Raw genomic sequence first — 27,998 nt, 5'->3', positions numbered from 1 at the left:
CTTCAGTGGTCACTTCATTATTAAGTAGTGTATTGTTTAGCCTCCATGTGTTTGTATTTTTTACAGATCTTTTCCTGTAATTGATATCTAGTCTCATGGCGTTGTGGTCAGAAAAGATACTTGATACAATTTCAATTTTCTTAAATTTACCAAGGCTTGATTTGTGACCCAAGATATGATCTATCCTGGAGAATGTTCCATGAGCACTTGAGAAAAATGTGTATTCTGTTGTTTTTGGATGGAATGTCCTATAAATATCAATTAACTCCATCTCGTTTAATGTATCATTTAAAGCTTGTGTTTCCTTATTTATTTTCATTTTGTATGATCTGTCCATTGGTGAAAGTGGGGTGTTAAAGTCCCCTACTATGAATGTGTTACTGTCGATTTCCCCTTTTATGGTTGTCAGTATTTGCCTTATGTATTGAGGTGCACCTAAGTTGGGTGCATAAATATTTACAATTGTTATATCTTCTTCTTGGATCGATCCCTTGATCATTATGTAGTGTCCTTCTTTGTCTCTTCTAATAGTCTTTGTTTTAAAGTCTATTTTGTCTGATATGAGAATTGCTACTCCAGCTTTCTTTTGGTTTCCATTTGCATGAAATACCTTTTTCCATCCCCTTACTTTCAGTCTGTATGTGTCTCTAGGTCTGAAGTGGGTCTCTTGTAGACAGCAAATATATGGGTCTTGTTTTTGTATCCATTCAGCCAATCTGTGTCTTTTGGTGGGAGCATTTAATCCATTTACATTTAAGGTAATTATCGATATGTGTGTTCCTATTCCCATTTTCTTAATTGTTTTGGGTTCATTATTGTAGGTCCTTTCCTTCTTTTGTGTTTCTTGCCTAGAGAAGTTCCTTTAGCAGTTGTTGTAGAGCTGGTTTGGTGGTGCTGAACTCTCCCAGCTTTTGCTTGTCTGTAAAGGTTTTAATTTCTCCATCAAATCTGAATGAGATCCTTGCTGGGTAAAGTAATCTTGGTTGCAGGTTTTTCTCCTTCAACACTTTCAATATGTCCTGCCACTCCCTTCTGGCTTGCAGAGTTTCTGCTGAAAGATCAGCTGTTAACCTTATGGGGATTCCCTTGTGTGTTATTTGTTGTTTTTCCCTTGCTGCTTTTAATATGTTTTCTTTGTATTTAATTTTTGACAGTTTGATTAATATGTGTCTTGGCGTATTTCTCCTTGGATTTATCCTGTATGGGACTCTCTGTGCTTCCTGGACTTGATTAACTATTTCTTTTCCCATATTAGGGAAGTTTTCAACTATAATCTCTTCAAATATTTTCTCAGTCCGTTTCTTTTTCTCTTCTTCTTCTGGAACCCCTATAATTCGAATGTTGGTGCGTTTAATGTTGTCCCAGAGATCTCTGAGACTGTCCTCAGTTCTTTTCATTCTTTTTTCTTTTTTCTGCTCTGCAGTAGTTATTTCCACTATTTTATCTTCCAGGTCACTTATCCGTTCTTCTGCCTCAGTTATTCTGCTATTGATCCCATCTAGAGTACTTTTAATTTCATTTATTGTGTTGTTCATCGTTGCTTGTTTCATCTTTAGTTCTTCTAGGTCCTTGTTAACTGATTCTTGCAATTTGCCCATTCTATTGTCCATTCTATCTCCAAGATTTCGGATCAACCTTACTATCATTATTCTGAATTCTTTTTCAGGTAGACTGCCTATTTCCTCTTCATTTGTTAGGTCTGGTGGGTTTTTATCTTGCTCCTTCATCTGCTGTGTGTTTTTCTGTCTTTTCATTTTGCTTATCTTACTGTGTTTGGGGGTCTCCTTTTTTGCAGGCTGAAGGTTCGTAGTTCCTGTTGTTTTTTGTGTCTGTCCCCAGTGGCTAAGGTTGGTTCAGTGGGTTGTGTAGGCTTCCTGGTGGAGGGTACTAGTGCCTGTGTTCTGGTGTATGAGGCTGGATCTTGTCTTTCTGGTGGGCAGGTCCACGTCTGGTGGTGTGTTTTGGGGTGTCTGTAGACTTACTATGATTTTGGGCAGCCTCTCTGCTAATGGGTGGGGTTGTGTTCCTGTCTTGCTAGTTGTTTGGCATAGGATGTCCAGCACTGTAGCTTGCTGGTCGTTGAGTGAAGCTGGGTGCTGGCGTTGAGATGGAGATCTCTCGGAGATTTTTGCTGTTTGATATTATGTGCAGCTGGGAGGCCTCTTGTGGACCAGTGTCCTGAAGTTGGCTCTCCCACCTCAGAGGCACAGCACTGACTCCTGGCTGCAGCACCAAGAGCCTTTCATCCACAGGGCTCCTTAATTTGGGATGATTCGTTGTCTATTCAGGTATTCCACAGATGCAGGGTATATCAAGTTGATTGTGGAGCTTTAATCCGCTGCTTCTGAGGCTGCTGGGAGAGATTTCCCTTTCTCTTCTTTGTTCTGACAGTTCCCAGGGGCTCAGCTTTGGATTTGGCCCCGCCTGTGCGTGTAGGTCGCCGGAGGGCGTCTGTTCTTTGCTCAGACAGGACGGGGTTAAAGGAGCCGCTGATTCGGAGGCTCTGGCTCACCCAGGCCGGGGGTAGGGAGGGTCACGGAGTGCGGGGCGGGCCTGCAGCGGCAGAGGCCGGCGTGACGCTGCAGCCTGAGGGCGCCGTGCGCTCTCCCGGGGGAGCCGTCCCTGGATCCCGGGACCCTGGCAGTGGCGGGCTGCACAGGCTCCCCGGAAGGGCGTGTGGCTAGTGACCTGTGCTCGCACACAGGCCTCCTGACTGCGGCAGCAGCGGCCTCAGCGTCCCATGTCCGTCTCTGGGCTCCGCAATCTTAGCCGCGGCTCGCGCCCGTCCCTGGAGCCCTCTCAAGCAGCGCTCTTAATCCCCTCTCCTCGTGCACCAGGAAACAAAAAGGGACGTAAAAGTCTCTTGCCTCTTCGGCAGGTCCAGACCCCTTCCCGGACTCTCTCCCGGCCAGCCGCGGCGCACCAACGCCCTGCAGGCTGTGTTCACGCCGCCAACCTCAGTCCTCTCCCGGTGCTCCGACAAAAGCCGGAGCCTCAGCTCCCAGTCCCGCCCGCCCCGGCGGGCGAGCAGACAAGCCTCTCGGCTGGTGAGTGCCGGTCGGCCCGATCCTCTGCGCTGGAATCTGTCCGCTTTGCCCTCCACACCCCTGTTGCTGTGCTCTCCTCCGCGGCTCCCAAGCTCCCCCACTCCGCCTCCCGAAGTCTCCACCCGCGAAGGGGCTTCCTAGTGTGTGGACACTTTTCCTCCTTCACAGCTCTCTCCCGCTGGTGCAGGACCCGTCCCTATCCTTTTGTCTCTGTTTAGTTTTTTCTTTTGCCCTAACCAGGTACGTGGGGGGTTCCTTGCCTTTTGGGAGGTCTGAGGTCTTCTGCCAGCGTTCAGTAGGTGCTCCGTAGGAGTTGTTCCACGCGTAGATGTACTTCTGGTGTATCTGTGGAGAGGAAGGTGATCTCCGCGTCCTGTCTAATATATTAGAGAAGCTCATGTTTGTAATGTAAATGAAATGAACGCCTTCCCTTGAGTGTGAAATATGGTCTTATTGCTTGGAATAGGTTGTTTCCTGTTGATGCTTTGACGTGCAGCTTCACTGTTCTAATGACAAACAGCTGTAATATTGTTTGCCCTTCTCTACCTCACCCCGATAAGAGTGAAGCACCTTTGTAATAGAAAAACAATATGTACAAAAACCCTTTAGTGATATTGATTGTATTTGGTTTATAAACTTAAAAAGACATTGCAAAAAAAAAAAGACATTGTAGATGGTAACAAAAATGTTGTACATTGGTAATAAAGAAACAGACTTAAGAAGAATGGACTAGTTTCAAGTCCTAGAAGTTATTGAATGTGAAATAAAACTAAAAACTAAAATTATTAAGCTACAATATGTTATTAAGCTATATACTATAGCTTAATAATTAAACATTTCCAAATATTGGACCTGTGTCTTTTGTAAAATAAATTATCTACCTTTTTGAAAGGGTTTAAAAAACAAACAACTAAATATTGCCTGCAAAGGAACATTGCATTGCATATTGGTACAAATTAAATTTGGTTATGTATTGGGAGTTCATGTATTAAATTACAGTTCCAGTGTGGTAGGAATACTATACCTACTAAGATGAAAAAAAATCAGAATATGTAATACTAATAATAGCAGTTATTTCATGTTTAATATATGCACTGTTCTAAGTATCTCATATGTATCATCTCATTTTAATCCCTTGGTCAATCCTAGATAGTAGCAGGTATTACCAACATTTACAAGTGAGAAAACTAAAAATTAGAATACTATATATTTTGCCCCAGATTACACAATGAAGGGCAGAAGGAGGATTTGAACCTAGGTCTGTCTGACTTGGAAGGATGTAGTTGAAGATAATCTAAGTTGGATTTAAGGCTAGTGTGCCACGGAATTGATTATTTTCATCAAGCAGATCATATTGTCAGGCCATTATGCATAGCTTCGAAGGATGAATATTAGTTGCTTTTCCTATCTGCATTCCAGGTAAGTGGGGGAACAACAACAAAGAAAACCAACAGAAGTACCTTGCCGGTTATTGAACAAGTTCAGTTGCTCTGTAGAAGTAGTTTAAAATATAACTTAAGAAAGTAATGAAGCTGTTAGAAAGCTAGTAACTTGACTTGTGTTTTCTTTTGCTTTCAGATCTAAAGCATGCATTCCTTATTTGAAAAAGAGTAAAATTGCTCATATCCTCAATCTCAGCCCACCGCTGAACCTAAATCCACTGTGGTTCAAACAGCACTGTGGTAGGTGGTAGGATGAGGGGATGGCTTGTTTAGTCAATTTGTTTTGTATTAAACCAGTATATCTATGATGTAATCACAATTTGTACATAGCGTTCAACATTAAATTTTCTATGCAGAAATTGATAGCATTTTGTAAGTAGATTCTTAATCTTTTATCTTTAATTTAAAAAATTGAGGTATACTTTACATTAAATAAAATGCACAGATGTTAGTAGTTCAGTCTGATGAGTTTTGACAAATGTATACACCTGTATAACCAATAATCAAATGGAGATATGGATATCCCTGTCCTAGAAAGCTCTCTCAAGTCCCAGTGGGTGTGTTTTATTGTATGTAACTTATTCTTCAGTAAAGTTGGTGAAAACGATCCATGGAATACTTTACCTTTCACAGAAAACTAGTGATTTAAGGTGAGTGTGCTAAATAACAAGATTTATGTATAGGTGCCTCCTTTGAAATAGTTGTGTCAGATACTTATCCTTATTTCAGCATAATTCAGTAAAATTTGGAAAGGAAGGCAGTTGAAGTAGGAACCCATAGAACAAAACCAAAAGGAGTTTTGTTTTAATAGACTAGGTTAAATGAATTTGCAACCTTTTGTTTATGTTTTACTAGTAGTAGTTTTCCTTTAAATGGTCACTTTCATTTTTTTAAAAAAGAAAAGGAAAAAAAACAGATTAAGAAACAATAATGTAACTTACTCCCATAATATTGAGAAGTGAAAGTTTATTACCGTCTTTTTTCTTTGAATCTAATATTAGGATGGAAGTATGTAAAAGTGGTTCATCCCTGATATATATAAAAACCATTTCCATAAAACTACAGTTACTTCTTTAAAAACTGTTCTTTTAAAAATAGTAAATTAAAATTATGTTTTGTATTATTATTAAATAATTCTGAAAAAATATATCGAGGAAGGAATAGTAATAGAAAGAAATTGGTTATTTAAATTCACAGATTAATTTCTTTCTTAATTAAATTCTTGGTGGTTTCTTTCAGCTTACACCATTGCTAAGTATGGTATGTCTATGTGTGTTCTTGGAATGGCAGAAGAATTTAAAGGTGAAATTGCAGTCAATGCATTGTGGCCTAAAACAGGTATGTACTTACAAAAAATCCATTTATTGGATTCTCATTTATTGTCTTTGACCCTCTTTGCTGGGTGGGGTGGGGTGCGAGTGAGTAGACTGTCAAAGGTAACCTCAGTCTGTCTGTTGGGAAAAAAGTTCAACTTTTTATTGTGCATAAAAGGCCCTTTTCAGTCACCTTCTAGCTTTGACTTGATCTGCATGACTACATGATTGCTGTACTAGAAACACTGAACCCAGGAACACCTGAAGAGTCTCATTAAAGCCAACAGGAAGCCATCTGCGTTTCCCTAACCTTTTTTCCATCACTATCTTTCGTACCTCAGAAAATTCTATAGATTCTCATACTTTTGTTTTCTCCTCACACATCCCAGCAAATGCTTCTTTACTTTCTGGTATTCTTACTACTTTGTCTTTTTCCTTTATGAAAAACCAACTTTTCTGTACTTTCACATGAGTTCTGAGTTCACAGAGTGCCTAGATCCCCTTTAGGTGACAGAATAACCTGCATATGGCTGGGTATGCAGCTTTAGAGTTAAATGTATGATGGAAGCTGATGGGTGCAGGCTAGGGAATATGTTGTATAAACATGAGGGAAAGTCAGTAAAAATGACAGAAAGGGAAAGCTTGTCCTTGTGGGTTCTTATTCTCCACTTATATATCAAAACAGCTTAAAGGAAGTAAAAGAAAAGGCAAACTATATCTATTATATGTTTTTTCATATATTTAATAGATAATGCCTGTGAAAAACCTTAACTACTTTCCTCTTAAATCTAAATGACAATGCTACCCCACAAAAGTATGATAAAGGGAAAATGTAGTGGGAATCACTTTTTCATTTTATGTATTTAACAGAACCTTTGTTGCACTAACATCAGTACTCCAACATGTAAATTAGTGTGACCCCTTTCCAAGGAAACTCCTTAGGGGTCAAACTGGTGTGTCTCCTCCTAGGACAGTGCCCTCCATTCAGTGGTCACTTAGGTGTTTTTTGAATGAATGATAATTTTGGATTCCCTTTGAAAGTATCTTCATATTCTTCATTATATTCCTTGAAACATACAGATTGCAGACTGGAATCTTTTCACTTATTTGAGGGTACAGGGGGTTTCTGAGAAGGTGACTGTTGAAACTTATGGCCTTGCTGTCCACCCTTTCCAATGACCAGGCAACTCCCTGGAGTGGAGCAGGTTGTTGGGGTGGCAGGCAGGCAGGACATGGAAGGAATGAGCGAGACATTGATTCTGTAAGAGGAGTAACTGAGAAGCTTGAAGGAGGTTATTCCCCTCTGGGCCAGAGGACAGAATGGGGCCAGTAGAGAGCATTGGAGGGAGAATTAATACTCAGAAGTTCCTGGAGAGAGCTCAGCCCATGGAGGATCTGAGGCCCTCACCTGGGTGATTCAACAGGTGAGAGAAGTATTTCCTACCCTTAAGGCTGAACAGTGAGGAGACCAGGGAGAATTCTCCTTTAGGCCTCCAAATGGATTCAGTAACTGGTACATCTGCTGTATTACCCACCCGTGGGGCAGAGACCGCTCCACTTGCCCCTGCTGCCAAGGTTGCCGTTGTTTAAATTATCTAAGGGTGAATAGAGCAGTGAAAAGACAAAAAGTGCAGTGCAGCTAAGGCGATCCAATATCCAGACACAGGAAGAATCAACAAACACTGCTGTCTGTTAGAAGAACACTTAATTCAGTATTTTTGCAAGTTATGATAGCCCAGAGGTACTCTTGAACGGAACTGCCACATATAGCAGTGTGAACTGTACCCAGAGTTGTAGCTTAGAAACAAATGATGGATTTCTTTTTCTTCCCATCTGCTGTATACTAGGTGAGGAGATTTCCTCAGCTCCAGGCAGTAGTGAAAGACCTAATGGTCTATGGTATTGAAGCTGGGAGAACAAGGGGCTGTGGGTGAGAATTTATGGAGCCCTGGCATATGTTGCTAATGCAACTCTTAGGAAAATTTAGCCATTGCAGCCAGCTCTCTAGCCACTATCTTTCTTTTCTCATAAGAACTCCAGGAATTAAAAAAGAATTTTAAATGAAATATAGTTGATGTACAATATTATGTTAGTTGCAGGTATACTGCATAGTGATTTGACATTTGCATACATTGTGAAATGCTCACCACGATAAGTCTAGTAACCATCTGTCTCCATACAAAGTTATTACAGTATTAGTGACCATATTCCTTATGCTGCATATTACATTCCTGTGGCTTATTTATTTTATAACTGGAGGTTGTACCTCTTAATCCCTTTCACGTATTTTTCCCCACCCTTCACCCCACTCTCCTCTGGCAACCACCTGTTTGTTCTCTGTATCTATCAGTCTGTTTTCATTTTGTTTTGTTTGTTTATTTTGCTTTTCAGATTCCACATATAAGTGAGATCATATGATATTTGTCTTTGTCTGACATTTCACTTAGCATAATACTCTCTAGATCCATCCATGTCACAAATGGCAAGATTTAATTTATTTAATGGCTGAGTAATGTTCCATTGTGTGTGTGTGTGTGTGTGTGTATCACCACATCTTCTTTATCCATTTATCCATCAATGGACATTTAGGTTGCTTATATCTGGGTTATTGTCAATAATGCTGCAGTGAACATTGGTGTGCATATATATTTTTGAATTAGTGTTTTTGTTTTCTTTGGGTAAATACCCAGAAGTGAAATTACTGGATCATATGGTAGTTCTATTTTTAATTTTTTAAGGAGGAATCAATTTTTTAAAATTCCATCTGAAGTTTGACTAAGATTCTTTATGCCCTGACCTACTGTGGGATCAGAACCATGATTTATTGCTTCTTCGTTTCCCTTATGTTACTGTACCAGACACAATTCTTTTAAGATTTTCTGGAGAGTGATATTCATTGCAGTGAGGCAAAGATGAGAGTGAAAAAACTGCTTCTACAATACTTTCCAGACTACATGTCAAGACTCATTGGTGAGTCATGAAATCAATTTAGTGAGGCATGAAATCAATTTAGTGGATTGTGAAATCTACTAGGTAGCAGCCAGAATTCTGTTGTTGTTTCATTTTATTTCTAATTGAATAAAATAGAAAATATTAGAGAGCATTGCATATAGTAAGAGTCAATGTTGTTTCATAAACTTCTTTCCTATATAAATGTCATATATAAGTGAAATAGGTATATGTTTGTGAGTGTATATGTGTAGGTATTATGTGTTTTTAGTCATGCTGATAAAAAGTGTTACTTGTGAATCACAGTAAAAAAGTTTAAAAGCTCACACTTTATTGTGCCTCTTTTTTTTCAACTTCTTTTCCTTCTCTCATCCTTTCTCAACCTCCCCCCCCCTGCCTTAATCATTGCTGTTACCAGAGTTGATAGATAGTGAGAGTCAGGCAGTTAGAAAGGGAGGTCTCTGAGATAAAGTCTGAGCATAGTGTTTCCCTCTTGGTACCTCTATTATGTTACTTGACGCTTTATATTCATTCATCTTCCAAACATTTTTATATGCCAGGCACAGTTCTCTGTGCTATTTATTCATTATGTACTCAACAGATAATTTATTAAGTATCTACTATGCACAAGGTACCTGGGGGTACGAAGATGAATGTGATGCAGTCCTTACCTTCAGAGAGTTTACCTCTCAATGCGAGAGATGAAAGAGTTTGTTGCCATCATTTACACTTTGTCCTTCTTTCCTTGCCTCCACTCCTCTAATCTTTAGGTCTTTGGGATTCTGGGGTAACAAAGTGAGAAGAAGCCTAGTCTAACGCTAAAAATTTGAGATTTTATTCATCGGCAAATATTTGCTGGACACCTATTATGTGCTGAGCTCTGTTCTAGTTGCTTAAGGTACATCAGAGAACAAACTGGACAAGAATATGTGCCATTATGGAACTTATAGTATAATTGGGAGAGACACAACAGACATTTAACATAATGAATAACAAACTATGTAATATGCTAGAAGGTGATAATGCTATGGAAAAAGTAGAAGAAGGTAAGGGAGATTAGAAGGCTCCGGTGTTAGGGAGGATAAGTTGCAATTTTAAATAGGGTAGAAAGGTTTAGCCTTTTTGAGGTGACGTTTGAGTGTAGAAGTCTTCAAGTAAGGAGGTGATGGAGTTCACCTTGGGGGTGTGTTAGTCAATGGGGTATTTGAGGGAAAAGCATTGAAGACAGAAGACATAGGCCCTTGAAAGGTCCTCTGAGGTGAGCCTGCTTGGCAATGATGAAAGAGCAGGCAGAAGGCCAGTGTGGCTGGAGTGAGGGGAGAGTGGTAGGAAGTGAGGAGATGATGCTTATGAGGAAATGGTCAGATGTTGTAAGGTTCTTGCCAAGACTTGGGTTTTTACTCTATGAGTGAAATGAAGAGCTTTTGCAAGGTTTTGAGCAAAGGAGGGGCCTGATTCTTTTAAATTTGTAAAAGAATCTCTCTGGCTGCTCTGCTGAGAATAGATTCTCATAGGGCAAAAGGAGAAATAGGGAGACCAGTTTGGAGGCTATTGGAGTAACCTAGGCACAGATATTAGTAGCTGTGACCAGGGTGATAGCAGAGGCAGAGTGGTCAGATTCTGATATTTTTTGCAGTTAGTACCAACAAGATGTGCTGATGGATTAGATATAGGATATAAGACAAAAAGAAGAGCCAAGGATGACTCCAAAATTACTTTGGCTTTAGTAACTGGAATAATGGAGTTGCCATCAACTGAGATGAGGGAATGCTACAGACAAGGGAGGTTGGGGAACAAATTCAGTTTGGGGCATGGTGATTGAGCATCCAAGTGGAGATGGTCAGTAAGCACTTGGGTTTGGAAGTCTGGGGGTCATGAGGGAGGTCCAGGCTGGAGATGGAATTTGTGGATTTTCAGCATATAGATGGCATATAGAGTCACAAGGCTAGATGATGTCAGCTAGAGAGTGAATAGAAGAAGAGAAAGTATCATTGGCAATTGCAATGTTAAGAGGTTGGGAAGAAGAGGAAAAAATCCACATAGGAGAGTGAGATAGGAAGAAAATCAAAGAGTATGATGTCCTGAAAGCCAATTGGAGAAAGTGTTTCAAGGAAGAAGAGAAGTGATCGGTTGTGTCAAATGCCGCTCATAGCTCTTACAAGATGGGGACTGACCACTAGATTTAGTAATCTGGACATCTCCTTCATAGCACTTACAACATTTGAAATTAAATTGCTGATTTTATGACTATAATTGTTTAATGTCTTCTTTTGGGGGGCTGTGTCGGGTCTTCATTGTGGCATGCAGGATCTTCACTGCGGCATACTGGATCTTCGTTGAGGCATGCGGGATCTTCGTTGAGGCATGAGGGATCTTTCGTTGCGGTGCGTGGGCTTCTCTCTAGTTGCGGCGTGTGGGCTTCTCTCTAGCTGCGGCGTGCGGGCTTCTCTCTAGCTGTGGCGTGTGGGTTTTCTCTCTCTGGTTGTGGTGCGGGCTCTGTAGCGTGTGGGCCCTGTAGTTTGTGGCATGCAGGCTCTTTTGTTGAGGCGCATGAGCTCAGTAGTTGTGGTGTGTGGGCCTAGTTGCCCCGCAGCATGTGGGATCTTATTTCCCTGACCAGGGATCGAACCCGTGTCCCCTGCATTGGAAGGCAGATTCTTCAGCACTGGACCACCAGGGAAGTCCCTGTTTAATGTCTTTCTTGCTAGAAAAGCTTCTTGAAGGTAGAGACAGTATCTGTTTTGTTCATTTTATTATAGTCATTGTAGACATTAAATAAGTATTTTATGAATGAATGAAAGTGCAGTATGATTTCCTTCTACCTAGGTCCAAGATAGGCATTCTGAACAAAGCTTATACAAGGAAGGGGGAGAACATTGTATGACAGGGAACGTGGAGGACAGTATCAGGATTGGAAGAAGAAATCAGCTCACTGCTGAGACTTTGCTTTAGCTTAGAGATGTTCATTTTAGATTGACTAGACATCTTGGAACCATTGGTATCATTTGGGTCCTAGATTTGTATAGCATAGTGAACTCAGTTGACGGTCATGTTCCATATGATACACGGCATAATGAATTATGTACGGGATACTTTTAAAACGTAACAAGAGGGCCATGTATTTCAGATTAAAGGTTAGGAAAGGTTGTTTTCTAATGGAACAATTGAAATGAGACCACAAGAGAATACTGGAGTTAGCAAGAAGGAGACTGGGCAAGGCATTCCTGGCGGAGCGACAAAAAAGGCTGCAGTATGGGACAATACCATGTGTTTGGTGGAACTACAAGGGGTTTAATATACTGTACCCATGATGGGGTGTGGGCTATTTATTTCCCTCTGAACTTGAGCATCTGCAAATGGGTTCATATTGGCCTGAATGTTGGGGGGGGGGTATGAGGTTGTGGGGAAGATGGACAAACTAAGCCCAAGGGGCTTGATTGCCGAGTTTAGGAGCTTGAATTTATTCAGCGGAGAGCCACTTTAGAATTTTAGAAGCAGGAGAACAGTAAGAAGAAGAAGGAAAAGAGGAGCGGTGGTTTGTTGATGAGGTTTAGGAAGTTTAATTTGGCATCTGAATATAGGATGACTTGTAAGTTTGTGGAAAGAGGAGGCAGGAAACCTAGCTAGAATATTGCATTATTCATGATGGAGGCAATGAGAATGGATTTGAGAGGGTGTTCATGCTCCTGGCTGTCTGGGAGGCCTCTATTTAAAAAACACATGTCTTCTTTCTGGACTGAGTAGAGTGGTTCTTTCTTTATGCTTGCTGGAACCAGAAGCAATCTCCCAACATTACTGCCCTTCCAGGAAGAGGAGATTTATTGCACTTAATGAAATGAGTACGGTGTGACATATATTATCTACAATCAAAACAGTGTCCTGGTCCACACTTTTCGTCCTCCCTGGCTCGGTGTTCCTTCTCTACACTGGCTACGTTACCCCTTCTGGGTCTAGAACTTTCAAGCCAGTGAATTCAACACATCCAGAAAACAGACTAGAAAGCATGCCTTTAGTAGTTCCACAACATGAGGATCTCAGGCACCCGACTATGTCACCTTCAAAATGATAATTTTCTCATTTTACAAAACCCATTTCATAGTTTCTGCTGACGTGGAGGGTGGGGAGGGGAGGAGGGATGAGGGCTGCTATTGAAAATGCCTGCTGCGTCTTGCGTCTGGATTGGTCAGAACAAGTGTGGTAGAAGAGGAAAGTCCACTTTTTTTTTAATATTTATTTATTTGGCTGTGTTGGGTCTTAGTAGCTGCACACGGGATCTTCATTACCACGTGCGGGATCCTCATTGCAACATGTGGGATATTTTTTTAGTTGCGGCATGCGGGACCTTTAGTTGCAGCATGTGGGACCTTTAGTTGCAGCATGTGGGATCTAGTTCCCTGACCAGGGATTGAACCCAGGCCCCCTGCACTGGGAGTGCGGAGTCTTAGCCACTGGACCACCAGGGAAGTCCCAAAGGTCCACTTTTGGATAGGTTTCATGTGAGCTGGGGTGGGGAGTCTGGAACTGGTGGCTCCTGAACTTGGCAATGGCAGTGGAGAGGAAGATAACAAAAGCATCACAGAATAGCTGCAGTCCTCTGTCACCTGGACCACATTACATGTAGACGTGGGAACTCAGCTAACCAGGGAGGTCAAGGTGACAGGGTGGCAGCTGGCCTCTCTTGGTACTAGAAACCAAAACTGGTTTCCGTTTTTCAAGGGACCTACTTACCAACAAGGTTAAGCAGTTTATACCGTATTTCACTGATCCTGAGATGCCCATGTTTTCACATTTTTACATCTTTGATATCAGGTTGCTCTTACAGTTGATGATATATTGTAGTTTAATTGGCAGGGTTTTTTTCCTCATTGGTACACTGTTTTCTTTTTTAATTAATTAATTTATTTAGGCTGCGTTGGATCTTTGTTGCTGCGCGCAGGCTTTCTCTAGTTGTGGCGAGCGGGGGCTACTCTTCATTGTGGTGCACAGGCTTCTCATCGCAGTGGCTTCTCTCGTTGCGGAGCACGGGCTCTACGTGCATGGGTTTCAGTAGTTGCAGCACATGGCCTCAGTAGTTGTGGCTCATGGGCTCTAGAGCGCAGGCTCAGTAGTTATGGGTGCATGGGCTTAGTTGCTCCGCGGCATGTGGGATCTTCCCGGACCAGGGGTTGAAACCATGTCCCCTGCATTGGCAGGCGGATTCTTAACCAGTGTGCCACCAGGCAAGTCTCTGTCAGTGGTACACTTTATAATCAGTGGTATCTTCGGTTCAGTGTGTACATACAAGAATGTACGTGTGGGGGCTTCCCTGCTGGCGCAGTGGTTAGGAATCTGCCTGCCAATGCAGGGGACACAGGTTCGAGCCCTGGTCCAGGAAGATCCCATGTGCCGCGGAGCAACTAAACCTGTGCGCCACAACTACTGAGCCTGCACTCTCTAGAGACTGCGAGCCACAACTACTGAGCCCGCATGCTACAGGTACTGAAGCCTGTGCGCCTAGAGCCTGTACTCCACAGCAAGAGAAGCCACCGCAATGAGAAGCCCGCACACCACAATGAAGAGTAGCCCCAGCTTGCCGCAACTAGAGAAAGCCTGCATGCAGCAACAAAGACCCAACACAGACAAAAATAAATAAATAAATAAAATAAATTTATTTAAAAAAAAAAGAGTGTACGTTTGTGTGTGGGTACAGAGAACAGAGTAGTGGGTACCGGAGGGGAAAGGGAGGAGGAGGGTGAAGTAAGTAAAGAGGATCAACTATATGGTGATGAATGGAAAGTAAACTTAATGGTGAGCATACTATAGTGTATACAGAAGTCCAAATAAAATGTTAAACACATGGAACGTCTATAATTTTTAAAAATTTATTTATTTTTATTTTTTGGCTGTGTCTGGTCTTAGATGTGGCATGTGGGATCTTCGTTGAGGCATACAGGATCTTTTTCATTACAGTGGAACACCAGGAAGTCCCGAAACATCTATAATATAATAAACAAATTTATTTAAGATGTTATGGAAAAACCCGAACGAACCTTTTGGCCAACCCAGTAAATTTTTTAAAAGATATTTTGAAAAGTCTGGGAATGAATGGCGGTAATAGTGGCACAACATTGTGAATGTACTTAATACCAAAGAACTGTACACTTAAAAATCATTAATCTGGGACTTCCCTGGTGGTCTAGTGGTAAAGCATCTGCCTTCCAGTGCAGGGGACGCGTATTCGGTCCCTGCTCAGGAAACTAAGATCCCACATGCCACGGGGCAGCTAAGCCCATGCGCCACAACTACTGAGCCTGCACGCCTCACCTACAGAGCCCATGCGCTCTGGAGCCTGCGTGCCACAATGAGAGAGAGAAAACCCGCATGCCACAACTAGACAGAAGCCTGCACACCACAAGTAGAGAGAACCCTGCACACAGCAAGTGGAGAGAAACCCGCACACCGCAACGGAAGATCCCGCGTGCCACAACGAAGATCCAACACAAGCAAAAATTAAAAAAAAAAAATCAATTAAAAACAAAACTCTTGGCTAGTTAAGCCAAATGTTTTAACAAAAAGGTTAACCTGAAAGAAAACCAATAAAATGCACCCAAGTCATCAAAAAGAACGGTTAAAATGTATATACATGTGGTAAAAAATGGTTAAAATACATATTTATCTCCACAATAAAATACTTAAAAAAGAAAAGCGAAAATTATTTCTTGTGCTTAGAAAACATAAAGAAATTTATTCACATACTTTTCCAAATTTCCAATAAAACAAGCTGTAATTCCGTGGTAGTCCAGTGGTTAAGACTTTGCCTTCCAATGCAGGGGGTGCAGGTTCAATCCCTGGTGGGGGAGCTAAGATCCCACATGCCTCATGGCCAAAAAAACAAAACATAAAACAGAAGCAATATTGTAACAAATTCAATAAAGACTTTAAAAAAATGGTCCTCATCAAAAACATCTTTAAAAAAAAAAAGCTGTAATCAGGAGAATCACTCAAAAGGTAACAGATACTTTTCCAATTATTCCTTAATAAGACTTAAGTTTTAGGGCTACTTTTAAGATTCTTGTGATCCGGGGTGTATTACAAATCTTGAATATATATATATTTTTTTGCCAGAAATCATCAGGGAATTTGACTTGATTGATCATGTTGTTAATCTGTTTTTATTGTAAGTCTTATAACCTGTTGGGTTGGCCTGTTCACATCGTAGAAACTTTGTTGAGAATAACTGTTTGGCTCATTTCCTGATTTGGGGGGTTTATTTGTGCCTTCTTTGTATCTTCCGTAGAAAGGTCATTAAAGTAACAGTAGGTTGTCTGGGAATACCGTTCCTTGTTCTTACATTGTGTGTGTGTATGGATGCACACACACATACATGACATGTATATACTTACATGGCATATTCTTAATTAATAATTTTTAAGAATTTGCATGCCATTCATGTAGTCTACAGTGAGACTGGAGTGTGTATGTATACATATAGTCTCATTGTAGACCATACTGAAATATTTACAGAAAAATTCTGCAGTTTATGCGAGTAAGATGATAACTGAACTCAAAACTGTTGGTTAACAAAGTATGCCCATTAGTCACATGGTGGCTAAGAGCCTGGCTCTGGAGTCAAGCAGCCACGTGTTTGAATTCTAGCTCCTGTAACCTTGGACAAGTTACTTAACCCCTCTGTGCCTGAGTACTGTCGTCTGTAAAATGAGGATAACAGTACGTACCTCATGGAATTCATTCAGATAATGTATGTAAAGTATGTAGCAGCATGCCCAGCACAGGACACACATAATAAATGTTAGCTATGTTTTTTGTGTTTTTTTTGGCTGGGTTGGGTCTTCATTGCTGCGTGCGGGCTTTCTCTACTTGTGGCGAGCAGGGGCTACTCTTTGTCGCGGTGCGTGGGCTTCTCACTGAGGTGGCTTGTTGCAGAGCACAAGCTCCAGGTGCACGGGCTACAGTAGTTGTGGCGTGCAGGCTCAGTAGTTGTGGCTTGTGGGCTCTAGAGTGCACGCTCAGTAGTTGTGGCTCACGGGTGTACTTGCTCAGCAACATGTGGGATCTTCCCAGACCAGGTCTCAAACCCATGTCCCCTGCATTGGCAGGCGGATTCTTTTTTTTTTTTTAAACATCTTTATTGGAGTATAATTGCTTTAAAATGGTGTGTTAGTTTCTGCTTTATAACGAAGTGAATCAGTTATACATATGTTCCCATATGTCTTCCCTCTTGTGTCTCCCTCCCTCCCACCCTCCCTATCCCACCCCTCTAGGTGGTCACAAACCACCTAGCTGATCTCCCTGTGCTATGCGGCTGCTTCCCACTAGCTATCTATTTTACATTTGGTAGTGTATATATGTCCATGCCACTCTCTCACTTTGTTACAGCTTACCCTTCCCCCTCCCCATATCCTCAAGTCCATTCTCTAGTAGTTCTGCGTCTTTATTCCCATCTTGCCCCTAGGTTCTTCATGACCATTTTTTTTTGTGTTTTTAGATTCTACATATATGTGTTAGCATATGGTATTTGTTTTTCTCTTTCTGACTTACTTCACTCTGTATGACAGACTCTAGGTCCATCCACCTCACTACAAATATCTCAATTTCGTTTCTTTTTATGGCTGAGTAATATTCCATTGTATATATGTGCCACATCTTCTTTATCCATTCATCTGATGATGGACACTAAGGTTGCTTCCATGTCCTGGCTATTGTAAATAGAGCTGCAATGAACATTTTGGTACATGACTCTTTTTGAATTATGGTTTTCTTGGTATATGCCCAGTAGTGGGATTGCTGGGTCATATGGTAGTTCTATTTTTAGTTTTTTAAGGAACCTCCGTACTGTTCTTCATAGTGGCTTTGTCAATTTACATTCCCACCAACAGTGCAAGAGGGTTCCCTTTTCTCCACACCCTCTCCAGCATTCATTGTTTCTAGATTTTTTGATGATGGCCGTTCTGACCGGTGTGAGATGATGTGTCACTGCAATTTTGATTTGCATTTCTCTAATGATTAATGATGTTGAGCATTCTTTCATGTGTTTGTTGGCAATCTGTATATCTTCTTTGGAGAAATGTCTATTTAGGTCTTCTGCCCATTTTTGGATTGCATTGTTTGTTTTTTTGTTATTGAGCTGCATGAGCTGCGTGTAAATCTTGGAGATTAATCCTTTTGTGAGTTGCTTCAGAAAGTAGGCATAGAGGGCACTTTCCTCAACATAATAAAGGCCATATATGACAAACCCACATCCAACATTGTCCTCAATGGTGAGAAACTGAAACCATTTCCACTAAGATCAGGAACAAGACAAGGTTGCCCATTCTCACCACTCTTATTCAAATAGTTTTGGAAGTTTTAGCCACAGCAATCAGAGAAGAAAAAGAAATAAAAGGAATCCAAATTGGAAAAGAAGAAGTGAAACTGTCACTGTTTGCAGATGACATGATACTCTACAAAGAGAATCCTAAAGATGCTACCAGAAAACTACTAGAGCTAATCAGTGAATTTGGTAAAGTAGCAGGATACAAAATTAATGCATAGAAATCTCTGGCATTCCTATACACTAATGATGAAAAACCTGAAAGTGAAATTAAGAAAACACTCCCATTTACCATTGCAACAAAAAGAATAAAATATCTAGGAATAAACCTACCTAAGGAGACAAAAGACCTATATGCAGAAAATTATAAGACACTGATGAAAGAAATTAAAGATGACACAAATAGATGGAGAGATATACCGTGTTCTTGGATTGGAAGAATCAACATTGTGAAAATGACTATACTACACAAAGCAATCTACAGATTCAGTGCAATTTTTATCAATCTACCACTGGCATTTTTCACAGAACTAGAACAAAAATTTCACAATTTGTATGGAAACACAAAAGACCCCGAATAGCCAAAGCAATCTTGTGAACGAAAAATGGAGCTGGAAGAATCAGGCTCCCTGACTTCAGACTATACTACAAAGCTACAGTAATCAAGACAGCATGGTACTGGCACAAAAACAGAAATATAGATTGATGGAACAGGATAGAAAGCCCAGAGATAAACCCATGCACATATGGTCACCTTATCTTTGATAAAGGAGGCAAGAATATACAGAGGAGAAAAGACAGCCTCTTCAATAAGTGGTGCTGGGAAAACTGGACAGGTACATGTAAAAGTATGAAATTAGAAAACTCCCTAACACCATACACAAAAATAAGCTCAAAATGGATTCAAGATCTAAATGTAAGGCCCGACACTATCAAACTCTTAGAGGAAAACATAGGCAGAACACTCTGACATAAATCACAGCAAGATCCTTTTTGACCCACCTCCTAGAGAAATGGAAATAAAAACAAAAATAAACAAATGGGAGCTAATGAAACTTCAGAGCTTTTGCACAGCAAAGGAAACCATAAACAAGACCAAAAGACAACCCTCAGAATGGCAGGTGGATTCTTAACCACTGTGCCACCAGAGAAGTCCCTGCTATTTTTTATTAATAAGCAACCACGTTAAGAGTGAGGCCAGAGCTCTTGCGCTATTGGTAAAGTAAAAAAAATTATTCCTAGTAAAGGAATTTTAGTTACAATATGGAGAAGTATCTTCTATTTCAATGCTATTAGGAAATTCCCCAAGTTAATGTGCACTCTTTGAAAGAGCGATGTGTGCTAGGATGTAATTGCCGTGAATGTAGGGACTTTTTGTCTGTTTTGTCCACTCATCTGCTCCAATACCTCCAATAGTGCCTGCCTTTTTTTGTAAGGCTCAATAACTATTTGTTGAATGAGTGAAAAGGGTCAGTGGCTCTTAAAAGCTATATACTTTTCATCTTGTGGACTGAAATGTGTAAGTTATTCCAGTATGTAATGATTTCAGGATGGTTTAATAGTGGAATGGAGAGTTTATCTAAATTACTAGAAACTCTGACACCTAAAGTACATTTCAACAAATTGACTTTCATTGCTTTAAATGTAAGCTAAAATACATATGTAAATTGAGTTGTTACTATTTACAACTTTGACAATGTGTAATTAATAATGTATTAATGGTAGAGTTTCAAGTTACTTCATAAAAAACATGTAATTTAAAAATTAGGGGCTTCCTTGGTGGTGCAGTGGTTAAGAATCTGCCTGCCAGTGCAGGGGACACGGGTTCGATCCCAGGTCCGGGAAGATCCCACATGCTGCGGAGCAACTAAGTCCGTGCACCACAACTACTGAGCCTGTGCTCTAGAGCCCGCGAGCCACAACTACTGAGCCCGTGTGCCACAACTACTGAAGCTGGCTTGCCTGGAGCCTGTGCTCCTCAACAAGAGAAGCCACCACAGTGAGAAGCCCACGCACCATAGTGAAGAGTAGCCCCCGCTGGCTGCAACCAGAGAAAGCCCGTGTGCAGCAACAAAGACCCAGTGCAGCCAAAAATAAATAAATAAATAAATAAATAAAATTAAAATTTATATGCACTGAAAACAGTGGGAATTATATGCAAATATTGATAGTAATTATCTGGGCTTCCCTGGTGGTGCAGTGGTTAAGAATCCATCTGCCAATGCAGGGGACATGGGTTCGGTCCCTGGCCCTGGAAGATCCTACATGCCACGGAGCAGCTAAGCCCGTGCGCCACAACTACTGAGCCTGTGCTCTAGAGACTGCATGCCACAACTACTGAAGCCCGGCGCTTAGAGCTGGTGTTCTGCAACAAGAGAAGCCATGACAATGAGAAGCCCATGCACCGCAACGAAGAGTAGCCCCCGCTCACCGCAACTAGAGAAAGCTCACACACAGCAACGAAGACCCAACACAGCCAAAACTAAAACCAAATAAGTAAATTTATTTAAAAAATAGTAATTATCTCTGGGCAGGGGGATTATAGATAATTTAAAAATTCTTCCTTAGGACTTCCCTGGTGGTCCAGTGGTTAAGACTCCATGCTTCCACTGGAGGGGGTACAGGTTCGATCCCTGGTCGGGGAACTGAGATCTGGCATGCCACAGTGTGTGGCCAAAAACAAAATTCCTTCCTTTTAATTCTCTTTATTTTCTAGTATTTCATAAATGAAAGTAGTATCTGAACTTAAAAGGGACCCCCAAGTCCAGCCAGTATCTGTTGCATGTTTATGGTATATTTGTCATTGTTTTAGGAGCTAGGGATACAGTGATGAACAAGAAAAGCAGAGTCTCTATATTCTAGTAAAGGAAAAAGAGAAAATAAGCTTAGGAAAGGAGCTCCATATTTTAGAAACAAGAAACTGAGGCCGAAAGATGTTAAAGTAGCTTGCCGAAAGTCACGGCATAGTTGGCTTAAAAATGTTGGTCACCTGGTTTACAGCTCAGTGCTCTTGCTTATTCCTCACTGGTTTTCTTGTCTCTCAAGAATGGTATGCAAATTCCTTGAGCATTCTTAGTCAGAAATCTAATTGAATTTTGCCATAGTCTCATGAAGGAGTATTGTATAAGGCAGTGTTGTGCAGAGCAAGGAATATGTGTTGTCTACCCAGTTATGTCAGTAAAACATTTGGCAAATCCTTTAAGCTCTCTGGACCTTTTCCTCATCACCTGAGTTATAAAGAGATTATTTGTCTTGCTTGTTACTCCCATAGTCCTGTTACTTGATTTAGAGTTACATATGTGTATGTTTGTTTTCTCTACAGCCATATACACTGCTGCTATGGATATGCTGGGAGGATCTGGTATTGAAAGCCAATGTAGAAAAGTTGATATCATGGCAGATGCTGCATATTGCATTTTCAAAAAGCCAAAAAGTTTTACTGGCAACTTTATTATTGATGAAAATATCTTAAAAGAAGAAGGAATAAAAAATTTTGATGTCTATGCCGTTACACCAGGTAATGCATATAGTTTTCAAAAGTAGTGATGTGTTTTTCCACATTTTCTGCAGTGGACATACATCTGTTTTGTGTGCATGTTTATGTGATTATAAAATTAATATGCTCTTTTAAAAGCTGTGCTCCTAGTGAAAGGAAAAACCCAGACCAACACAACTGGAAAAACAGAGAAAGGGAAAATAGAAGTGAGTTGAAGGCTTTTTAAGTGATGCACAGATAGAGAAGGTCACATCAGCTTCTAACCATTTCCAAATCTTGAAACCAAAAATGAAAATTAGTTTTCAAAGTTGGCCTTAAAATCACACAGTAAAAATTTTCTTCAAGGATATGGTAACAGATGATACAGTGGTGAGTTTTTTACAAAAACTTTTTAAGATTATGGGCTTTCCAAATGTTGTCTCTTAAGTGCAGTCTGAGAGTAACTTCATGATGAATGATGAAGGTGAATGAACAGGGTCTACCCCATGTACAAGGGGGTATTTGAGAAGATCTCAGAAGGCCCCTTGTTCAAAAATAATTCTTACCATTGTAACTGTAGGTGAGGATGGTGATGATAATGCATTTTTAATTTATGTATAAAGTATACTATATAATAGACAATATAGCCCCAAATGGGAGTTGTATTTATTTGTGCAAAAGTGTATTTTAAATATTATTCATTAGGTTGAGCTTCTAGGTGACAGAAACCACGTTTCTATTTGTATCATCCCTGTCTCTTCAGTTTGAACTGAATTGAATTAAATAGCTCTTTGCAGTTTTAAAAAACACCTTTATATACATTATCTGTTTAGCCTTCATAGCAATCCTGTGAGGGAAGCAATATTGTATAGTGATTAGGAACAAGTGGAGTTTGGGAGGAGATAACCCAGTTCCCATTTCTGCTCAGCTGCTCACTAGCTGGGCGGCCTTAGGCATGTCACCTGTTTTCTCTGAGCCTCACTTTCCTTTTTGGTTAAAATAAGGGAAAGATAATTTCTACACAGGATTTGTGTAAGAACTAAATGCAATAAAGTATATAATGTGCTGGGCACGGTACCTGGCTTATGGTACAATCATAGTACTCAGTAATTATCACTTTAGGTTTTAAAGACACAATGGCACTATGCACAAAATTTTAAATTTGATTTAAATTAAAAATCCTATCGAGTGTTGAGAACGTAATATGATTATGGAATTATGATTAAGTGTTAGGATATAACAAAGACTGGTGCATTCCTGCCCTCCAGTTTTTTTAATCTTCTGAGAGGGAAAGACAGACACATATTGACAGAGATGGGAAACAAGTTCTTCTTAATGAGGAACCACCTTCTCTCTGGGGCGCCAGGTAGGAAATGAGTCCAGAGCATTTTGGAGGGATGTAGCACAGAAGGGTTGCATGGATAGGAGAGAAGGGGCAAAAGCTCTTGGGAGAGCAGTTAAGGGCTTAACATAATAGGCAACTCTTTGGTTGGATCTTAAAGATGAAATTTGTTGAAGGAGAGGAGGATAACTGGATTACAGGAAAAGTGTTTTAGCTTAATGAAGGTCAGATAGTTTGACACTTCTCATGGGAGTCTTTTCCACAGCACCAGAATGATCAATAAAATAAAAACATGTAACGTTTATTAAACAGGTGTTAAAATCTTAATATACTGAAGTTGTTACATTAACCTAATTATTTTTGGGGTCAATTTTTCAGGCCATCCTTTGTTACCAGATTTCTTCCTGGATGAACAGCCAGTTACAGTTACCAAGGAACCAGCAACACATGGTAAGATGTAGACCATATTTTCTGTAGGAAAATAAAGTTACTAACTTATGTATTTCTTCCAGATGTAGAACTGAACATTTCCGCCTTCTGCTTTTAAGCTTTTTCTTCTTTTCTTTTTTTTTTTTGGATGTGCCATGAAGCTTGTGGGATCTTAGTTCCCTGACCAGGGATAGAACCTGGGCCCCTGGCAGTGGAAGTGCTGAGTCCTAACCACTGGACTGCCAGGGAATTCCCTATTTTGTAATTTAAACTAGACAAGTAATGTCTTAGTTAATTCTAGCAAAGAAGGTTGTCTTTTCCTTCTACCAGTAAGAAGTTTTTGATATATTCTTTTCATTTGATTTAAAAAAAAAGTTGTCTTTAAAATACACCCTTTTAAAAGTTTTATTTCTTTTCCTTGGCATTGTTTTTAGGTGTTTTGTGTTGATACTTTACTTTGAGGAAAAATGTGTCACATCAAAATACATCTTACACCATTCTCAGAGTTTGTGCAGTGTGACTACTTTATGGGAGAAATTATCTGCAAAGGAGGTTTGGGTTTTGCTTTGTTTTGTTTTTGCGGTACGTGGGCCTCTCACCGCTGTGGCCTCTCCCATTGCGGAGCACAGGCTTCGGACGCGCAGGCTCAGTGGCCATGGCTCACGGGCCCAGCCGCTCCACGGCATGTGGGATCTTCCCGGACCGGGGCATGAACCCGTGTCCTCTGCATCGGCAGGCAGACTCCCAACCACTGCGCCACCAGGGAAGCCCTGTTTTGTTTTTGTAGTTTAGAAACAGTAGCTTTCTTGAATTGGTCCAGAGTTTACATTTTAATCTTTGTGTTCTGGCATGATGCCACTAACTTACTGAAAGATGTCAGAAGAAACACTCTTCAGTGAAACCCCATGAGAAGAATTTCTCTCGTGGTTTATTTTTTTTGGCTGCACTGATCCTAGTTCCCCTGCCAGGGATCGAACCCACGCCCCCCACAGTGAGAGTGCAGTGTCTTAACTGCTGGACCGCCAGGGAAGACCTCTCTCATGGTTTATTAACAAGAATAGCAGTGCTTCTGGGACTTTACGTTATTTTTACATTATAGACTCTGTGAATCTCCTTAGTGACCATAGTTTCTTTAGTGGAGGCTAGAAAGTTTAGGAAAACATTTCTTCTGTACCTTTAGGAAACCTATAGAACCTTACCATAATGCATTTCGGTGACAAACTTTACTTCTAGCTTAATCTCATCTTTTCTGTCTTTATCTTCTCTTTGTCCGAATTTTTGGAGGCAATTTCAAAAAATTAAATAATAAAAAAGGCAACTTTTCTTTTGTATTATAATTTGAAAAATATAGAAGGGAAAACGGTCACTCATAATCCCATCACCTAGAGATAACTCCTTATAAAATTTAAATTTTAAAAAAATTTAAAAATTAGATCTTTGACTTGGTTGCCACATGGATGTATCAGAGTATTAAAACAAGGCTGTCAATCTTTTCCTCAAAAGGCCTCATACAGAATGGCAGAAATTAGTTAGAGAGCTTATCAAAGTCTAGAAGAGTCTATCTTCAAGATAGGCAAGTCCAAAATCCAGATTTTTGCCCAGTACCCTAAGATTGGATCTGTGTTTTAGAGGAAGATGCGTATAAACTAAGCTTATTTAAATACCAAGTTTAAATAATGAGAACCACTTATCAATCACATACATTCATGTTGTTTTTCAACAAATATTTATTGGGCACCTACCATATGGCAAACACTGTGCTAAGTACTTTGGATGCATTGTCTCATTTAATACTTACAATCCTACAAGGCAGGTATCATTGTCCTCATTTTACATTGGAGACCACAGAGCTGGCAGGTGGCAGAGCCAGAATTTAAATTCGTATTTTTCTGCTTCTAAAGTGCATATCCTTAACCAGTAAACTTAATTTCCTAACTCCTGAATACTTGAAGTATTAGCATATCTTCCCCCCAGTAATCCAATTTATTTTATAATGAGGAGTTGCCATCTCACGGACTAAACATGGAGTTGCTGTGAGCAGCTCGTTCTCTCCCTCTGGGCATAATGACATAGAGAACAGAATCATAGTCAGAAGATTGTTTCATGACCATGGACTCAGAATAAGATGGGTTAGAGAAGCAGAATGTAAGATAAATGTTTACTGACATCAGGCTTTGATAGGAGTGATTTTTGTCTTTGGGATCAGAATATGTCAGGTGCATTGACTGCAATCCCTATATCCATCTCTGCAGGCGGGATGCCTTCATCTTTGAGGTCAGAATTCTCAAATTCCTTTGGCTAAAGCCTCTCTTCCCTGTACAAAAAATTAAGTGGAGAAGTGATGTTTCAGTCAACTGCAATTCTACTTGACATTTTCTGTAGATACATTAATATATTCATGTACGTAGTACCTCAGTATTTCTGGCCTAAGATCTAACTTAACTCTTTCAGGTGATTTTTTACATCCATATCCAGATCTATTGTATGTTGATTTCACAATGTCTCTCCCAGAGGTCAGTGTGTATCCCTCATTTCCAAAGGGGGAGGAAAATATTGACAGCCTTGTACTTTTTCTGGTATTTGTGCTTTGTGTATTTGTTTTGTATAACATATATGTAATTATTATTTTTTTCAATGAATTTATTTATTTATTTATTTATGGCTGTGTTGGGTCTTCATTGCTGTGCACTGGCTTTCTCTCGTTGCGGTGAGCGGGGGTTACTCTTCGTTGCAGTGTGCGGGCTTCTCATTGTGGTGGCTTCTCTTGTTGCAGAGTATGGACTTTAGGCCCGCGGGCTCAGTAGTTGTGGTTTGCAGGCTCTAGAGCGCAGGCTCAGAAGTTGTGGCGCACAGGCTTAGTTGCTCTTTGGCATGTGGGATCTTCCCGGACCAGGGCTCAAACCCATGTCTCCTGCATTGGCAGGCGGATTCTTCACCACTGGGCCACAAGGGAAGCCCTCTTCATTGATTTTTCCTGCCCATTGCAACACAGGGAGTTCACTCAGTCTTTTTTTCAACCTCCAGTTTATTTTTTCTTCTTTTCTTTAGTTATAGTTTTAATTGCTTCTATTCCAGTTTTTCTGGATTCCCCTCAGAAACACTTAGTCTGGCTACCCTGTCCCTTTCCCCTGTAGTTTTCACTATCCTTTGTTACTATTTCCATATTTTTGTTCTTTTCTTCTGCATTCTGAGAGACCTTTTCAAGTTTGTACTCTGTATTACTGATAAGATTTTAGGCACATTCATCTCTCTTCCATATTGCTCCTAATGTTTATTTTAATTCTGCTATTATACTTTTTGTTTGTCATGTTTCCCATTTCCTTTTTCATTTTATTTTATTGTTTTTTCATCTCAGCCAGTTATATATGACTTTCTGCCCTTGTTTTATATTAGTTTTCATGTGAAGGAGTTCTTGTGACATTTCTTAATCATAGTTTTGGGGGTCAGAATGTCTCTGGTTTATGATTCTCTGGCCAGGGTGTCCATGGCTCAGGAGCCTGTTAATTCATCTTGCTCTGAGTTTGTACAGTAATGATGCAATCTACAGCAGCAGTTTTAGTACATCAATGATGTTATCGACAGAAGTTTTAGTCATCTGACTCTGGTTGATTAGTGTTCAATTAGCATAGGATTGAGGTCAGACTGGACAACAAAGGCACTAAGGTCAGAGGAGACAAGCAGGGAATAAAGTTTTGGGGCTTCCCTGGTGGCACAGTGGTTAAGAATCTGCCTGCCACCTCAACACATAAGGCAAATACTAACAGCCATAAAGGGGAAATCGACAGTAACACATTCATAGGAGGGGACTTTAACACCCCACTTTCACCAATGGACAGATCATACAAAATGAAAATAAATAAGGAAACACAAGCTTTAATGATACATTAAACAAGATAGACTTAATTGATATCTATAGGACATTCAATCCCAAAACAACAGAATACCCATTATTGTCAAGTGATCATGGAACAGTCTCCAGGATAGATCATATCTTGGGTCACAAATCAAGCCTTGGTAAATTTAAGAAAATTGAAATTGTATCAAGTATCTTTTGCAACCACAACGCTATGAGACTAGATATCAATTACAGGAAAAGATCTGTAAAAAATACAAACACATGGAGGCTAAACAATACACTACTTAATAACAAAGTGATCACTGAAGAAATCAAAGAGGAAATCAAAAAATACCTAGAAACAAATGACAATGGAGACACAACAACCCAAAACCTATGGGATGCAGCAAAAGCAGTTCTAAGAGGGAAGTTTATAGCAATACAATCCTACCTTAAGAAACAGGAAACATCTGAAATAAACAACCTAACCTTGCACCTAAAGCAATTAGAGAAAGAAGAACAAAAAAACCCCAAAGTTAGCAGAAGGAGAGAAATCATAAAGATCAGATCAGAAATAAATGAAAAAGAAATGAAGGAAACGATAGCAAAGATCAATAAAACTAAAAGCTGGTTCTTTGAGAAGATAAACAAAATCGATAAACCATTAGCCACACTCATCAAGGAAAAAAGGGAGAAGACTCAAATCAATAGAATTAAAAATGAAAAAGGAGAAGTAAGAACTGACACTGCAGAAATACAAAAGATCATGAGAGATTACTACAAGCAACTCTATGCCAATAAAATGGACAACCTGGAAAAAATGGACAAATTCTTAGAAATGCACAACCTGCCAAGA

At 40.2% G+C, this 27,998-nt stretch overlaps 1 protein-coding gene across 2 annotated transcripts in view; it reads left to right on the top strand.

The window, feature by feature from the left end:
* HSDL2 (hydroxysteroid dehydrogenase like 2) overlaps nt 1–27,998 on the top strand; it is a 94,586-nt gene that overhangs the window by 36,607 nt on the left and 29,981 nt on the right. For both annotated transcript variants that reach the window (XM_060154615.1, XM_060154614.1), the window contains 4 exons: nt 4,626–4,729; nt 5,729–5,827; nt 21,384–21,578; nt 23,257–23,328. In XM_060154615.1, the coding sequence (XP_060010598.1) occupies nt 4,626–4,729; nt 5,729–5,827; nt 21,384–21,578; nt 23,257–23,328 (470 nt within the window). The remainder of the gene's footprint in view (nt 1–4,625; nt 4,730–5,728; nt 5,828–21,383; nt 21,579–23,256; nt 23,329–27,998) is intronic.

The sequence above is a fragment of the Lagenorhynchus albirostris genome, chromosome 7 (assembly GCF_949774975.1).
Source record: "Lagenorhynchus albirostris chromosome 7, mLagAlb1.1, whole genome shotgun sequence".
Taxonomy (NCBI): Eukaryota; Metazoa; Chordata; class Mammalia; order Artiodactyla; family Delphinidae; genus Lagenorhynchus; species Lagenorhynchus albirostris.
Note: the sequence above shows the minus strand (reverse complement) of the source record. Positions and strands in the feature narration are given on the sequence as shown.